An 18256-nucleotide genomic window follows, 5' to 3' on the forward strand; every position below is an offset into this window, starting at 1 on the left:
TCCTCCTCCGACCGTCGGGTTGTTGTGGTTTGGCGGTGGATGAGTCCAATGACCTGCATATCCTCGGTGGAGTGGGAGGGGGAGTTGAAATGCTGTGCCACAGGTTGGTTGGGTTGGTTCGTCCGGGTGGCCCAGAGGTGCTCTCTGAATCGCTCCGCAAGTAGGCGGCCTGTCTCCCCAATATAGAGGAGGCCACACCGGCTGCAGCGGATGCAGTAGATGATGTGGGTGGAGGTGCAGGTGAATCTGTGGCGGATATGGAAGTTTCCCTTGGGGTAGCTCAAGGAACAAAAGTGAAAACAGTGGTCCAAATCTTCCAACTAGCATCAATACAGCATGCATTGCCACTGCCTGTGTCTTTTACAGTTACTTGGCCAACACTCCCTATGCTGGCTAAGGTTTCAATGGGCTAATGCATATGCCCACAGGGAAGACTGTTGAACACATTAAATGATGATAAAGACAGGACACGTTCTCTTTTCATGACACAAGTTGCCTTATTCAGTTATGTTTTGAATATCCTGGTCTTTAACTGCAATAATGAGTATATGAATTGGGTGAGGTGGTCAGCTCAGTTATGCTAATTTCTGAGTTAGACCAGGTTAAGTGGTGTAATACTTCCTGGATGCAAATGCAGGTAAATCCTGCATATTTGGCTCTCGTCTTTGACAGTGAGGTCAATATCAAATACTTCAGTGAAGGGCTCCAGAAAATGAAAATCAATCAATCAGGAGTTTAAACTCTCCAGGCAATTTGTGTGCATGTACATGGTAGGACTTCATGAGCTCCTCATGCACACATCTCCCACCTTATTTCTAACAATCTGGATATTGGAAGACTTGTGTCTATATTTATTTGCAGACATAAATATTTCTTTGCACTGCAAATTTTATTACAGTATGTAATGTTTTTAAGTCATTGTCAAATGGTTTTCAATATTCCCATGAATTCACTTACCCTCTGGAAACTTCTTGTTGAATGAAATTCACATTGCATCATATCAAAGAATATTGCAATTGTAGCTTTGCGCAGTTCAGTTTCTGGAATCAGAGTCATCTCCAAGATTGGACCCACCATTTCTGGGATAAATTTGATTTTGTGCTGGCCTTGAAGGAAAGAATAGCCCATAAAGACAAAGAATATAAAGAAAATATTGCTACAGCATAAAATTAAGCAAACTTACAAAATAAGCCATGCATTATTATAAAATGTTAGTAGCATCTAACAAAACAAGGGAATAAAACCAACAAAATAGCTTTACTTAGCTAATAAGTAGGCTTAAATTTAAACAATCTGCCAGTTTGTTTCCTGATATTTTAATATTAATTTATTGTCTCTGACTCAAATAGGTTGGTCTTTTAACACCACCTATTAGTCCATTACCATGCTTAACCGCAATGTAACAATATTCTGGTGACCTTACTGTACTATCTAGCCTAATTATAAGGGCACTTAAAATCCATCTATATTGGGCAACCACTACTTACGAAAATCCACTCAAGCTTCTTTTGGAGCCATCAATTTCCAAGTGGATTAAGCACAAACAACAGAAGGGCCACATTTAACACAACTCTTTCATTTGAAAATTAGGCACTTGTTATAAAATAACAAATGACTTCTAAACATATTTACTTCCTAAGGGAGGGTCAATTATTTGCTGTTGATGACTTTGCCTTCTTTATCCTCCAATTCACCTGGTCGTACTAGGATCAGTGTGTTATGTTTTTGCATTGGGCTGTGTAAGTACAGTACATAGCTGATGGGTTATTAATATAATAATTCTACTTGCGTACATGAAAAGGTTGTGAAATGTTCTTCAGTGATTTTCATTTCAATAACTGGTATATCATATATAAAACTATGCTTCATTTCAGCAGAATTTGTTTACTTATATAAATTCTTACACTTAAATAATGTTAAAAATCACACAACACCAAGTTATAATCCAACAGATTTATTTGGAAGTACTAGCTTTCACAGTGCTGCTCCTTCATCAGGTAACTTGTGGGGCAGGATTTTAAAGCACAGAATTCATTGCAAAAGATCACAGTGTCATGCAATTAAAACAATATATTGAACAAACCTAGATTGCTGTTAAGTCTTTCATCTTTTAGAATTGGTTGCAGGTTTCGGTTTATTAATATGTAAATCCCAGAACTTCTTTTAAGTCGAATTCTCGAGATAATTTAAGGTTTTATTTTAAAAAATGACATCGCAGCTCAGACAATGTATTAAAGGTGTGAGGTTAGAGTCTGTCTGTATCCCAATCTTGAGTCAGACTGGTTCTATTTCCAAAGTAGGAATTGTTTTATGAATTGACTGCCTGCAGGTTGTGTGCTTTTTGAGCAAACTAGAATGTATCTGCAAATACAATTCTGCAAATGCAAATTTCAATGTTCACCACCAAGAGTGGCTTGGTAGCAGTACTACTGATCGAGCTGGTCAGGTCCTAAAGGACTTGCTGTTTGACTGGCACAGTGGTAGTTGGTTAGGGAACCAACAAAAGAGAAAAACATGCTGTGTGGTACTATCACCATGCTAAATGGGACAGACTTTGAACCGATCTAGACTGGGCATCCATGAGGTGCTGAGGGCCATCAATAGCAGCACGATTGTACTCCAGCACAATCTGTAACCTCATGGATCGGCACATTCCCAAACTCAACCATTAACATGAATCCAGGGGAATCAACCCTGGTTCAATGGAGCGTGCAGGAGGGCATTCCCAGGAGCACCACCAGGCATTCCTGAAGATGAGGTGTCAACCTGGTGAGGCCATCTAACTGGACTACCTGCATGCCATACAGCATAAGCAGCAAGTGATAAACAAACAAAATAAGTCCCACAACCAATCAATCAGATCTATACTCTGCAGTCCTACCACATGTAGTTGTGAATGGTGGTGGATGATTAAACACATCACTAGAGGAGGAGGCTCCACAAAGAATCTTATCTTCAATGATGGAAGAGCCCAGCACATCAGTGCAAAAGATAAGGCTGAAGCTTTTGCTGCAATCTTCAGCTAGAAGTGCCGAGTGGATGATCCATCTCAGCCTCCTCCAGTGGTCACCAGTCTTCAGCCAAGTTGATTCACTCCATGTTAGGATATCAAGAAATGGTTGGAGACACTGGATACTGCAAAGGTTACAGGCTCTGACACAATTCTGGCAATAGTTCTAAAGACTTGTGCTCCAGAAATTGCCCCTCTCCTAGCCAAGCTTTCCAGTACATTTACAAGACTGGCATCTGCCCAACAATGTGGAAGATTGTCCAGGTATGCCCTGTCCAAAAAAACCAGGACAAATCCATCCTGGTCAATTACTGCCCATCGGTCTACTTTCAATCATCAGTAAAAAGTGATAGGTGTCATCAATGATACTATCAAACAACACATGCTCAGCCATTACTTGCTCAGTGACACTCAGTTTGGATTCCACCAGGTCTGCTCAGATCCTGGCCTCATTACAGCCTTGGTTCAAACATGGACAAAAGAGCTGAAATCCAGAGGCGAGGTGAGATTGACAGTCCTTGACATCAAGGCTACATTCGACCGAGTATAGCATCAAGCTATCCTAACAAAACTGGAATCAATTGGTACTGGGGGGCAAACTCTCCAGTGGTTGGAGTCACAGCTGACACACAAGATGGAGGTCAGTCATCTCAACTCCAGGTCATTTCTGTATTTGTTCCTCAGTATAGTGTCCTAGGCTCAACTATCTACAGCTGCTTCATCAATTACCTTCTCTCCATCACAAAGTCAGTAGGGATGTTTGCCGATGATTGCACAATGTTCAACACTGTTGTGACTCTTCAGATACTGAAACAGCCCATGTTCAAATGCAACAAGATCTGGTCAATATCTAGGTTTGGGCTGACAAATGCAAGTAACATTCACACCACACAAATGCCAGGCTATAACCATCACCAAGAGGAGAGAATCTAATGACCATTCCTAGAAATTCAATAGTATTATCGTCACTGAATCCCACACTATCAACATCCTCGGGGTTATCATTGACCAGAAACTCAACTGGACTCATCACATAAGCACAGTGGTTACAAGAGTAGATCAGAGGCTAGAAGCACTGTGGCGAGTAACTCACCTCCTGACTCCCCAATGCCTGACCACCATCTACAAGGCACAAGTCATGAGTGTGATGGAATACCCCCTACATGCCAGGATGAGTGCAGCCCCAACAACACTCAAGAAACATGACACCATGCAGGACAAAGCAGCCCGCTTGATTAGCACTACATCCACTAACATCTACTCCCTTCACTACTGATGCTCATTAGCAGCAGTGCATACTATCTACAAGATGCACTGCAAATATTCAGCAAGAAGCCTCAGATAGCACCTTCCAAACCCATCACTTTTTCCATCTAGAAGGACAAGGGTAGCTGATATATGGGAACGCTATCACCTCTTTCCCCTCCAAGCCACTCATATATTCCTGACTTAGAAATATATCGCTGTTCCTTCACTGTCACTGGCTCAAAATCCTGGAATTCCCTCCCTAAGGGCAATATGGGTCAACCTACAACAGATGACTGCAGCGGTTCAAGAAGGCAGCTCAACAGTACCTTCTTAAGGACAACTAGGGATGGGCAATAAATGCTGGCCAGCCAGCGATGACCACACCCCACAATTGAATAATTTTTAAAAATCACCTTCCAAGATTTTATAGCCTGTTCAGGATTTGCTCAGTTCACACCTTGGATTCTGAGATGTCCATACAATTATTCTACATGCAATGCTGTTTTTATTGGGTAATGTGAGAATTGGGATGGGGAGGAGACATCCTCATTCTTGCCACATCTACAATAGACTGCTGTATGTGTGCCAAGTGGTTTGAACAGCACACATGTGAATCCGTTCAACAACATGAAAGGTCCATGCAGAGGGATCCAATTGCCCTCTATGTTAAAGGCCTCCACGTTCCAGTGTTTTGAAGATGTTGCTTGAATATTTATTCATGCAACTGCTAAATGATCACGTTTCTGAGCAGCTGTTTTGATTTTGATATTTCCCCAAAGACTCAATGGAACTACCCCCAATTGATCCAGGCACAGAAACTGTGGTCACCTCTGTACAGGCTGCAGCAAAATATCCACACAAATGGATAAAAAACACATGGGCCTGGAATCTCAGCATCAGCTTCAAGCCCCAGCAGATGTGCAGCCATCTTCTAATATGGAGTTTCTATCCACAGGTATCCTCACGATGCAGCAAAAATTCTGGGAAGCCATGTTGCTCATCTGTCCTTGATCGCCGCGCAGATGCCAGGAAGCATCATCACTATTCTCTGTTTCGAGGTGGCAGTCATAATGTCATGTCATGATGGCCAGCATATATAAAATGCAGTGCCTTCTTCCACTGGGGCAAAAAAATGCCTCCTCCGCCTCAGGTTCCCATGCAGGTCATGTATGGAAGTTCACTGAAGTACAGACAAAGAACTCCACTTAAACCTTTAGTTGCTTTGCTCCAGACAACTGAAAGATGCAATGAAGCTCTGTGATGGCCAATGAAGATCCATGAGAGCCACAGCTTTGTATCAAGTGGGACAATGAGGACATTCTTCATGAGGAACAACATCTTCAGCATCCATAACATGGCAACATTGGCTAAAGCAAAATCGACAGGACCTCTTTGTACACCTCCTTCAATGGAACTGAATTGCGTGAAGTCATCCTGCAGCGACTAAATGTTTTAATGCTACTAACGACTGTTAAAACCCAATTACAAGATCAGCTTAGTAGTTTGATTTTTTTTAAATTTGATTTTTTTTTTACATTTTCTTTGTCATTGGTTAAAGTTAAGATTAAAGTTGATGGAACCCGTCACAACAGCCTAATGCTTCATCGTTCAATTATGACAAAAGTTTCATGCAAGTGTAGGCACAATGTTGTCATTCGCACAAAACTATAACAACATGTGGCACTAAGGATGACTGGTCTTTATTCCTTCATTTTTGTAGATGCAGGTAAAGTCACAATTGCTCGCAGAGCTGATGATGAAAAGAGACATCATATTTAAAAATGTGATGTATTTACAATCATGTTTCACTCTTGCCACCTATGAGCCTCCAGCAAGTTTTCTTTTTCCTCTACATCTCATTATGTCTAGGTGCATTCTCAGGATCTGTAGTTGGGATGGAGCTAATCTGGGCATTACCTAGACAGATGCAGACGCACCCTCCTTGACACCACATTGATCTGTGTGGCAACTTCAGACCAGATTGGCAGGGTCTGGTGTTGTCATCTCTTTTGTATGTCAGAAGAACAGGACAGCCCATGTGTCTTCACTTCCTCTACAACCACCTCCCCACCCCTGCCCCTGCCCCTGCCACCCCCCCCCCCTTCTCCCCCCCAACACACATCTCTCTTTCTCTCTCACACACAAACAAGTCAAAATGATCAAGTCAGCAAAGTGAGATGACAATTTCCATTTTTCGGACACTTCCTTTACAATTGTGCCGCAACACTATGAAAGACAGTTGTCAGCATTCACTGTTTGATCGGGTGCAGAATGCAGATGAAAATGCCTGAAACTGATACTTAGCTAATTTTTGGTAAAATTCAGCTGAAGGTAATTAATCAATTCCACTTATTGGATAATGGCATTTAATATTTCAATACACTCCCCTGTCACTCTTCAAAAAAATCAGTGGTATTACATACTCTGCAAAATAAAATGTGAAATCTACTGTGGATGCTCAAATTCAATGGACTGGAAATATGAAAAATTATATTTGACCAAAATTTTACACTAGGCTCTTTCTTCACAGATGATATCTTGACTTGCTGAGTATTCTCATAATTTTCTATTTTTATTTTCAAATCCACCCTGACTGTCTCTAATCAACTGAAATGTTCAAGAAGCTGAGTCACCCCATTCTTAATTTAAGACCCTAGGAGTTTCCTCATCGACAGACTCTAGGTTAACTGGTTTATAATGATGTGGTTTCCCTTTGTCATCTTTCTGAAACAATGGACTGATAAGAATTTTCTTACCTACATGAATCAAGACGCTTTTGGAAAATTAGTTGAACCATCTGTAATTATTCTTTTTTTAAAAACACTGGGATGAAAACAATCTTCTTGTGTCAACTCGTTATTCTTTAGGGCCATGCATTTTTCCATTACTGTTAACTAGCTCATGTTAACTTTGTTCAGCCTCTGTCCCTTATTCAATAATTGTTTCTCTGGCAAGTCTAGCACGTTGACCTCTTCTTCTATTGTAAATACTGATTCAACGTGTCCAAGTTTACCTACTTTCATTGTTAACATCACTATTATCAGTTTTGAAGGGCTTTCTCAGTCAAAAGGCCATGGCTCAAGACTGGACATGTCAGCACAAAAATCTAAGCTGCAACACCAATGGTTTACAGGGAAAGGTTGCACTATGAATGTACCATCTTTGGGATGGAGACCTTAACCATCGTCCTCTCCAACTTTTGAGCCTTTCTCAATGAAGACAATCCAGCACATTGGTGTCACTGCACCAATTTTCTTCTTCATTTACCTTACTCCAGAGTACCTTACCTCCAGGAAATTAACCACACACATCAAGAAAGTAGGCAGAAGTGAGATCTGCAGATGCTGGAAACCAGAGTTTAGATTAGAGTGATGCTGGAAAAGCACAGCAGGTCAGGCAGCATCCGAGGAGCAGGAAAATCGACATTTCAGGCAAAAGCCCTTCATCAGGAAGGGCTGAAATTTTTATGCAGCTGCATTCTTCCAAGGCATCTAGTGAGCAATCTCTTCATTACACATAAAGTCTACACAACAGAGAGGACATAGTTCAACCTCTGGCATCTTCAATCCAAAATGAAAATCACTTCAACCACAAAATTACAAACAGGGACTAGGATATGTGGATGATCTTTTTGTGCTACTCACTCAGAAGCTGATTTCTAGGTCATTACTGACTTCTTCCACAAAGCCATGTGAGCAAATAGACTTTTCACTGAGCACTTAAGATGCCTTTTGTACGTCAAAATTCAGACTCCCGAAGCAATGGTCCACCCAGAACTCACTTTCAGAAGTGTGGCGAAAGTGCCTAAGGAGTGTTCTGAAAGCATCCCTGAGGGACCAAACAGTTACTTGATGTTTAGGAACCCCTGGCTTGTGACCCACCAAAACAAAGAAGAATTATTGAAGAAGGCACTGAACACATCAAGAGATTTCACTGGGAGCATGCAGAAGTGGTAAAGGAGTCGGAGAGAGTTCATGGAACTCCAAACTCTCATCTGCCTTACTCTTCAAGTATCACCAGCTCAACCCTCAGACTGCCCACTGTATATATCAACTACCTCAGAATTCATTAAACCGAGTGGAAGAAAATCACCCTTGATCGTGAGGGACTGTGTAAGAAAGGTACTTCAGAAAGTAATTTATTGGCTTTATTGGCTCTAAACTAGTTTGGGATGTCTTGAGAATATGAAAGGCTCTGCATAAAACAAAATATACAGAATACTTTCTTCCATGGATGCTCCCTATGAAGCTGTGCACTAAAACGAAGGCTGTCAACACTGCCCAACTAATACTACTATTCCATCAGGAAGGCACAAATACAGTGATAATCGCTCACTAGATTCATGTGACTTGGAAGAATGCAGCTGCATAGATATTAAGAAACTTCTGAAATTTCTAAGTACTTGGTTATGTTTTAAGAAACCTGCTTGAGCTGACTATGCCCAAGTAAACACACCCATATAAAATAAGTGAGGACCATGTGACAGACCCTCAGTGGACAAGCCTTCATTGGGATCATAGTTGAATAATAATGATGTCAAAAGGCCATATGAATCTCTGAAACTATGGTCAGAAATTAAGTGCTCTTTGACTGGGAGAGAACGATTGCAGGCCCAGTTTCTTTGACTGCACTCAATTGCAGTGTGGCCCACGTGAAGCTTTGCCAAGCAAAGTTCTAAGTTGCATCAACCTTAAAGTTGAAAGAGATTTAGAAAACCCCAACATACACAAATACCTTCCACACTGAGTAATTTGCAAAATAACAAGTCTTAAACCAAGCTGGAAGATGGAAAAACCCTTAATAAAATCCATTAATTCACTTCCTAAAATGGATAAATGAATGATTAAGATGGATTAAAGCTTCAGTAACAAAGATGTGAAATTATCTACAACAGAATGTCATGCATTTTGTTTTGTTATGTGTGTCTTCTGTGTAATGTGAAATAATCACTGGTAAATGACGGAATTTAAGGCTGGATTGGCATCCTGGAGTTTTACTAGATTGCCTTTGAGAACTGGGGAATATTCATCTCGTTGAAGATTTCAGCTGTCATTGTTTACCATCTCCAGGAAATTTAGAAGGCTGTGTAGAGACGCATAACGAGGGGAAAGCATGACAGATTTGAAAGTATAAGCTAATGGCCCAAATGGCCTTTCTTAATTCCTTGTTTTAGTTTCTGTAAAGATATTAGGAGTTTAAATTAATTTGAAAAATGGATTTTTTACAACTTTACTGCAGATAAAATATACTTTCAAAACAAAAGAGAATGTTAAGAGTATAAAGCACAGCATAGATCCTGAAGTATAATCTCAGTCATAATATATTGCTTACAATTAGATTCACAGCAAGGTTTTTTATCACAACTGTCACCATATTCAATGTTGTTGAGAATGTGACACAAAAGATCACAAGAAAGCCTGCTGGCATTTGCTTCAATCAACTGCTTTTGAAAAATAACTAATGAGCATTGCTTGCCAAATTCAGTTGCATAACATTTGTTTCAAATGTTGAGGAGTCCTTTAAGAGTGTACTATTAAGAAGCTTTTGTGATTCAAATTTTCAAACCTTATTTGCATTGGATGGCAATTTATGGTTAGCGTTTTACAATCATCAAAAATCATGCATATCCAAACTTTGCTCGCAATTGCTGTAGCTTTAAATATCTTTTCTTTTAAAAGAATAATGTTTCACGAAATATGCCATTCAAGAACACACAGAACATGAATAAATGTCAAAGATAAATTTTACATTTCTGAAATACGAACAACATAATTAATCTTTGAAATAACCCAGAAATTGACAAATATCTCTTAATAATCTTTGCCAAAAACATTGAGTGCCTGGCTAAAAACATTCCAATATAAAGAACATTTCCTTTCAAAAAGGAAAGCAGATATATGTGTGCGTCCCTTATTTGTGATATGAAAAAGAAAATAATCCTTTTCATGTAGTATTTCTCAGTATTTGGTCATATAATCAAACAACCTGATAAAACTCCTTATTTCTACAACCAAACTGAATCTAAACTAAGTAAAGCAGGAAACAATAGATGATGGAAATCACAAACAAAAACAGAAATTGCAAGAGAAAGTCAGCAGGCTGGCGGTAACTGTGGAGAAAATGTGGAGTTAACATGTCGAGTCAGTGACCATTCTTCGAATTACAGTGACAGTAAAATTGCTGAATTCAATTTGGGCAGCAACTCTGGATTTACATGCCCCAAGCTAATACAAAGCAAACTAACAACACTATCATTACCCAGCACAGGCAGAGTTGTGTTCTTTGGGTATTGTGTGTGTTGGCAATGTTGAAAAGTGCCTTGGATTTTAATGGTACATTCACTCAATCATAAGATGATAAAATCCAGTTCTAAATGCTTCATGTGCCTTGGGATCAAGTTATTTATCTTGAAAGATGTGATGCTGTTGAGATGTAACTCCAGCAAGATATTGCAACAGATTCATTTCAGGATATAGAAGGACACTGAGTAAAGGACTAATGCAGTGAATAGTGCAGATGCTGAGATAAAGCTATTGTCTATTGTTCATTGCAACCTGCCTTAAAATGATTTCTGAGTGATCTACAGACATGTCTCTATTTGAAGTCTTCTACTGAACTTGGTTACATAAGTGCAATTGGAAAATTATTTTTCACACAAAAGATTATTTACATTTGGATTCTCTCTAATAAAAGACTATGAATACTTATTTAACGATATCAATGGACATCGATCAAGGTGGGTAAATATTACGGTTTATTTTGATTCATTCAGGGGATGTATTGCCCACCCTAAGTGTCCTTGAAAACTGTCCTTGATGATGAGCTGCCTTCTTAAACCACTGTCTGGGTATAGGTTAACCAAGATCTAACTAAATTGCAGAATAGATTTGGGAAACCGAGTGTGCCGATTTACATTCCTTCGCATATCCTTGTTCTCATCCTCCAGATATAAATGGATAGCCATGAGTGCTAGGCAGGACTTGTTCAAGTCCAACTGCCATGGGCAGTGACAGCAAAATAAAAGCACAATGGAAAGAAATAGAGATCAGTGGTTGAAAATACATCAACTTCCTACAACTACCTGCCAAATTGCTTGACATGGATTATAAGAGAGCTCACTATCAAATATGTTTCATTAGGTTTGCTGAACAAACTTCAGTTACAGAGACCTCAGCAAGAAATCTACAGTTTACTAACTTATATCGCTCCCTTAATAAGAACAGAGCACACTGGAGAAACTCAGCAAATCTGGTAGCGTATGTGGAGAGGGAAATACTCTTCTGCTGTCATATTGGACACAAATGTTAACTCTGTTGTGGAATGTGGCCATTATGACAAAGTCAGCAATTATTTTTCATGCCAAATATCCCTTAAGAAAGAGTGACCTGTCGCCTTTTTGAAATACTTCAATTTATTGTTGAAGTTTTAAACAATTAGTGTGCAAGGGCATTTCAAGGACAGTTAAGAGTCAACCACATCACTGTTGGAATGGAATCTCATAAAGTCCAGATGAAAGAAGGAAGACAGATTTAGTTCCCAAAACAGTTAACTTTCAACATCAATCTAATTGTTTCATGGTCACATTACTAATAGTATCATTTTATTGCAGATTTGTTTTTAATTAACTGAATTTAAATGCCCTCAAATAACATGAAGAAAACTGAACTCATGCTTTTGAATTATTACTCTGCCTTGATTACTCTGCCAGTAATTTAATGGTAATGACACCATACCTAATACTTGCAAATTTGGGCTTTTTCAAACAATATATGCAGTCTAATGGTTTCCAGGCCAACGTATCCTTAACAGGCCATTAATATCATTGCTGTCTTTCAGACATTGCCGCACACCAATTAGCTGCTTACTTGCTTCCAAAATGACTGATTACTTTTCAAAAGGACATGTAGAATACAATGTAAAGGTAATTTTATTTTTGGTTTCAAAGATGAATTAACTGTTATCCTGGAAAAGAAGATGGCCTAAGACAGAAGATGTATAAACTTCTTTGCATTAAAAATACCTTATTATTATTCTGTCTATTCATAGACACAACTTACCAAGGTTATACCACATATCCCTGATCTCAAATCCAATTTGTCTCCTCATGTCACCATATCTGAAAAAAAAACATAAATTCACTTCATCACAGTTAACGTTTTACTAATTTTAACATAAGCTAATTTCTATCAAAAATAAAACATGGCAGTACAAATTCGCATTGCAAGATCCCACATGACAAATCATTGTTTGCATTCATCAGGTCAGACAGCATACAATTAAAAATAAGAACAATTTAAACGGATGGGAAGAGGAAAACAAAAACACAAAATTAGTGTGTCAAACCTGCATTTCCTCTGCTGTTGTATGTTGCACATCTTGCAGTTGTGAAAATGTGATAAAGCAGCCATATATGAAATGTTAACTTCACTCTTCTCTAACAGATACTGCTAGACTTGCTGAGTGTTTCTCACAGCTTGCCTTTGTCTAATGCTTTGGCAACAATTCAGGAGGATGTCTTAGTTTGATTTTTATAACTTACTATACTATTTAAAGACATTTGGGTGAACAGTTAAAAGTGGTTGGAATTTGGGGGAGCAGATTGGAATGTTGGGCATTGAATTAGACATAACCCTTTAAAACTTAAATTCCAACCTACAGTGGAGTGATATGAAAAAAATTATAAAGTCTGAGAGTAAAATTCATTTATGGAGTTTCCATGCAGTTCCCACTGGCGATCGTGGGTGTGAGAAACAAATTGAAATGTCACACTGATGCCCTAGCAGGCAGTTTCTTAAGGTGTAGGCTAGGCTGCAGGAATAGAGCAGTATCAGTTTCATTTTGTAATCATACCTGATGTGGCAATGTTTGATAATGTGCATATGAAGTTGGAAATGCCCTACTTCTCAGTTCTAATATCTACTACCATGATAAGCACTAAATAAGGCAGTAAAAAATAGCTGGGAATAGCTTTTTGAAAGGTAACCTTTTATTTGAGTTAAGTGATTATAAATAATATTATAAATAACAAGTCTTTGAAAATGGATTTTGAAGAGATGTTTCACATTACATTCTGAATTTTAACTAACCATTAGTTAAATCAACCTTTTTTTTAAAACCTCGGTCATTTTGATCCGATACGTACATACATTTGTATTGTTTTTAATTATCTAAATCCTCTTGTCTAAGGTATTTACTTTTTCAGAATACCATAGTCATGAAAATATAAAATATGTAATGAATAAAATATTTAAAGCATTTTTAAGTGACGTGCAAACGTTGATTCAGCTTTCATCTCAGTTCCAATTCACTGAGGTGATTTGTACAGTTTCACAACTGTAAAAGAAATTGAGTTATCAATACAAATTAAAAGTTGTTCAGTAAAACAATCTCTAAGAGGTTCAAAGTCTTAACAACAAAACCACTTTTTCCAATGATTTGATCTCTCACTCATAATTCTTTCACATTCCAGCTTAGTTTCTCCTTTGTCCAAGTGCAGTACACCATTTTGCTCACAGTAATGTTATGTGTGCAAGACATGGCACATGGAATGTTGCAAGCTCACCCGAGAAAGTAATCTTATACTGCAAATTGCTTTGTAATCTTTACCCCTGTAAGAAATGGGAAGAACCCCTTGGCCCGTTCTATATTATCAACACTTCTACTGCCAATTAGAGGCAAGAAAATAATGTTCATTGCAGCTTCTGAATACTAACATAAATCTCTGTCATCTACTCAACAGAAATTCAAACTTGTATCACCTTTACTCAACTTTGTTGAAGTGTTGAGTTGCTAGATGCAAATATAATTGTGACAGTACATACTTTATAAAGTGTTGGACTCATGTTCCTGTTTGCCATCTATTCAGAGATTGTATAAGAGCAACATGTTGTGCCGAACCAGGGTTAGAAATGTTACATGTTTCTGCCCATGGCCACATACTGCTCAGGTTTACCTTGTATCTTTGTACTGCACCTGAAAACATGCTAGTGAATTTGGGCTGAAAACATCTCATCACATGCCTTTTTCATATTAATGGCCTATTCCTCCTGCATGCATCTCCATTTCAACCTTCCAATTGGCCCAGAAATCTCAAGGTAAAGCAAAAGTGGAAACAACTGAAACAGGTCTTTGTCCCTTCTTCCTCACCTTTGCATGCAGGATATGTGTGAGCCGTAGGTACATAACTTAGGAGATCATCTAATTTCTACTGTAACTTCATCTACAGAGCCACATAAACTCCATATTCACAAATACTACAATTAACTGTCAGAAATAGTTCTAGTTCTACTCCTACTCCAGTTAATCGAATGAAGCAACTGAACAGGAGAAAGCTGTGAAACATCAAGATTAATCTGCATGAAGGGACATAAGGATCAATTTGTCCTTGTGTTTTGCTCATGCTGGGTATCGGGTCCTTCGTTCTGAGAGTGGCTGTTGGTTTGTGTGCTGTTATAAGTCCTAGTGGTTGCAGTAGTCTGGCTGTCATTTCAGAGATGTTCTTGATGTATGGTAGTGTGGCTAGTCCTTTGGGATGAGCAAAACTAATGTAGTGTACAAAATCCCATGCAAGGACTGCACAAAACACTATATAGGACAAACAGGAAGACAGCTAACGATCCGCATCCATGAACATCAACTAGCCACGAAACGACACGACCAGCTATCCCTAGTAGCCACACACGCAGACAACAAGCAACATGAATTTGACACCTAGACAGGGGACGAAACGTTTGCAACAAAAACTTCCAGCTTGGCGAACAGAACCACAGTATCCTTAAGATAGGTTTATACAGGGACCTTTGCATGTGTCAGGATGACATAATTTAAAAGTGAAACAATTTTTAAGTATCAAAATTTCTGAAATCCAATATCAAAATTTAGAGTGCAGATATTTATATTTACAAAGAAACTGACAATCATTTATTCAACATTTCTGAGCTGTCTCCAGTCAGACATTTAATTTTATCCAGTAACTGGTATTTATCCTATTCTTACACTCTCCATAAAGTGCCGGCCTTAAGAGCCAGTTCCAGAATTTCAATATTTTTTCTGGTAACTCATTGCACCTGAAATATTTAAAAGAGGTAGTTGTTGAAGATATTGAATCTGCTTGGTTTTCTCTCCATGCATTGGAAGGCAGAAAATGTAACATTGCTATTGTAAGAGTAGAAGAGAAAAATGGGAAATATACTTCAGATAGCCTATCATTGGTAGTGCATTTTCTTTTACGAACAGATAACACTTGTGATTCTTCCACCTGCAGACATGCAGAAAACAAAATTATTTGGGGAATGGTGTATGTCTGCTCATGGTTGAAGAAAATAATCTTTGCAAAGCATGCTCTGCCACATGCAGCTTGTGAAGTGATTATCAAGTATCATTGTGGTTTGCTGTGCCAAGCTACTTCGTCACTAATTGTCATATTGGAACACCATTTTCCTGACATCAAATGTCTGCCAAGTGTGGAAACTTACTTTTACCATCTTCATGTCAAGCTTACAAGCATCCTTGGTTAGGTTATTCATGGTTTAGCCTGGTTATCTTTTCATACAGAACTTCTTTAGCTTTATAAGTTAATTTTTTGAATGGATCGATGACTAGTTAATGCGGAGAAAACAAACTAGGAACAGGAACAGGCTGACAGAATGTCACAAAGATCAGTGCTTGGGCCTTAGTTATTTATAATCTAAATCAAAAGACTACTGATGCCACAAAGCTAATTAAGAATGTAAGCTTTGAGGAAGACACAAAGAGACTACAAAGGGTAACAAATGGATTGAGTTGGTAAGGATATGCCAGATGGAATTTAACATAGAAAAATGTGAAGTTATCCACTTTGGATGCAAAAGCAGAAATGTAGACCTTTTTTTGCATCTTCCAAAAGTTACCATTCTCATCTAATTTTGAATACTCAACTAGAAAATTGGTTTTCAGAGGGACAAATCATGGAAAATTAACATACAATCGCAGCAAGAGTTAGGAAAGCAAATGGTGTGTGAGCCTTCATTACAAGGGATTAGTTCCTTTCCTCCAGATATTAAAAACAGGGAAGTGCACATGATGGTCTCCTCCTTCTGGATAATGTATTTTTCTAGATGATTTCTGGCTCAAACTGGTTTGGAAGAGGAGACCTCTCTGACATTATCCAACCTGTACTAGAAAGTTACAGGTGTTTGCTGAGAGGTCGCTGAGGACTAATAGCAGAGATTGTTCTCTTTGCAATAAATCTATCTGGTCATTCCTGGTCCATATCCAACAAGAGCATACATCCACCAAGAAGCTTCCTAATTTTATACTTATTAGTTTATTGTAATCAGTTTATACATAAACCAAAAAAAAAAACATGAACTTCGACAGACGTTTCTGTGGCCAGCAGAGAAAAGGCAGAATGATGCGTTGTTTCCCTGGTGCCAGGATCAAGGATGTCTCAGAGAGGGTGCAGAACGTTCTCACAGGGGAGAGGGGCCAGCAGGAGGTCATTGTCCACATTGGAACCAACGAATTTGGAAGGGAAAAGGTTGAGACTCTGAAGGGAGATTACAGAGAGTTAGGCAGAAATTTAAAAAGGAGGTCCTCAAGGGTAGTAATATCTGGATTACTCCCAGTGCGATGAGCTAGTGAGGGCAGGAATAGGAGGATAGAGCAGATGAATGCATGGCTGAGGAGCTGGTGTATGGGAGAAGGAGTCACATTTTTGGATCATTGGAATCTCTTTTGGGGTAGAAGAGACCTGTACAAGAAGGACGGATTGCACCTAAATTGGAAGGGGACTAATATACTGGCAGGGAAATTTGCTAGAACTGCTTGGGAGGATTTAAACTAGTAAGGTGGGGGTGGGACCCAGGCAGACAGTGAGGAAAGAGATCAATCTGAGACGGGTACAGCTGAGAACAGAAGTGAGTCAAACAGTCAGGGACAAGGTAGGACTAATAAATTAAACTGCATTTATTTCAATGCAAGGGGCCTAACAGGGAAGGCAGATGAACTCAGGGCATGGTTAGGAACATGGAACTGGGATATCATAGCAATTACAGAAACATGGCTCAGGTATGAGCAGGACTGGCAGCTTAATGTTCCAGGATACAAATGCTACAGGAAGAATAGAAAGGGAGGCGAGAGAGGATGGGGAGTGGCATTTTTGATAAGGGATAGCATTACACCTGTGCTGAGGGAGGATATTCCCGGAAATACATCCAGGGAAGTTATTTGGGTGGAACTGAGAAGAAAGTGATGATCACCTTATTGGGATTGTATTATAGACCCCCTAATAGGGAAATCGAGAAACAAATTTGGAAGGAGATCTCAGTTATCTATAAGAATAATAGGGTAGTTATGGTAGTGGATTTTAACTTCCCAAACATCGACTAGGACTGCCATAGTGTTAAAGGTTTAGATGGAGAGGAATGTCTTAAGTGTGTACAAGACAATTTTCTGATTCAGTATGTGGATGTACCTACCAGAGAAGGTGCAAAACTTGACCTACTCTTGGGAAATAAAGCAGGGCAGGTGACTGAGGTGTCAGAGGGGGAGCACTTTGGGGCCAGCAACCATAATTCTATTTGTTTTAAAATAGTGTTGAAAAAGCATAGACCAGATCTAAAAGTTGAAGTTCTAAATTGGAGAAAGGCCAATTTTGACAGTATTAGGCAAGAACTTTCGAAAGCTGATTGGAGGCAGGTGTTCACAGGTAAAGGGATGGCTGGAAAATGGGCAGCCTTCAGAAATGAGAAAACAAGAATACAGAGAAAGTATATTCCTGTCAGGATGAAAGGGAAGGCTGGTAGGTATAGGGAATGCTGGATGACTAAAGAAATTGAGGGTTTGGTTAAGAAAAAGAAGGAAGCATATGTCAGGTATAGACAGGATAGATCGAGTGAATCCTTAGAAGAATATAAAGAAAGTAGGAGTATACTTAAGAGGGAAATCAGGAGGGCAAAACGGGGACATGAGATAGCTTTGGCAAATAGAATTAAGGAGAATCCAAAGGGCTTTTACAAA

At 39.0% G+C, this 18256-nt stretch overlaps 1 protein-coding gene across 1 annotated transcript in view; it reads right to left on the minus strand.

The window, feature by feature from the left end:
* dock1 (dedicator of cytokinesis 1) overlaps positions 1 to 18256 on the minus strand; it is a 575757-nt gene that overhangs the window by 107807 nt on the left and 449694 nt on the right. The window contains exons 35-36 of the mRNA XM_043713153.1: positions 12316 to 12374; positions 958 to 1106 (exon numbers count right to left, since the gene is read on the minus strand). Coding sequence (XP_043569088.1) covers positions 958 to 1106; positions 12316 to 12374 — 208 coding nt within the window. The remainder of the gene's footprint in view (positions 1 to 957; positions 1107 to 12315; positions 12375 to 18256) is intronic.

Source organism: Chiloscyllium plagiosum, chromosome 22, assembly GCF_004010195.1.
Source record: "Chiloscyllium plagiosum isolate BGI_BamShark_2017 chromosome 22, ASM401019v2, whole genome shotgun sequence".
NCBI classification, from domain to species: Eukaryota; Metazoa; Chordata; class Chondrichthyes; order Orectolobiformes; family Hemiscylliidae; genus Chiloscyllium; species Chiloscyllium plagiosum.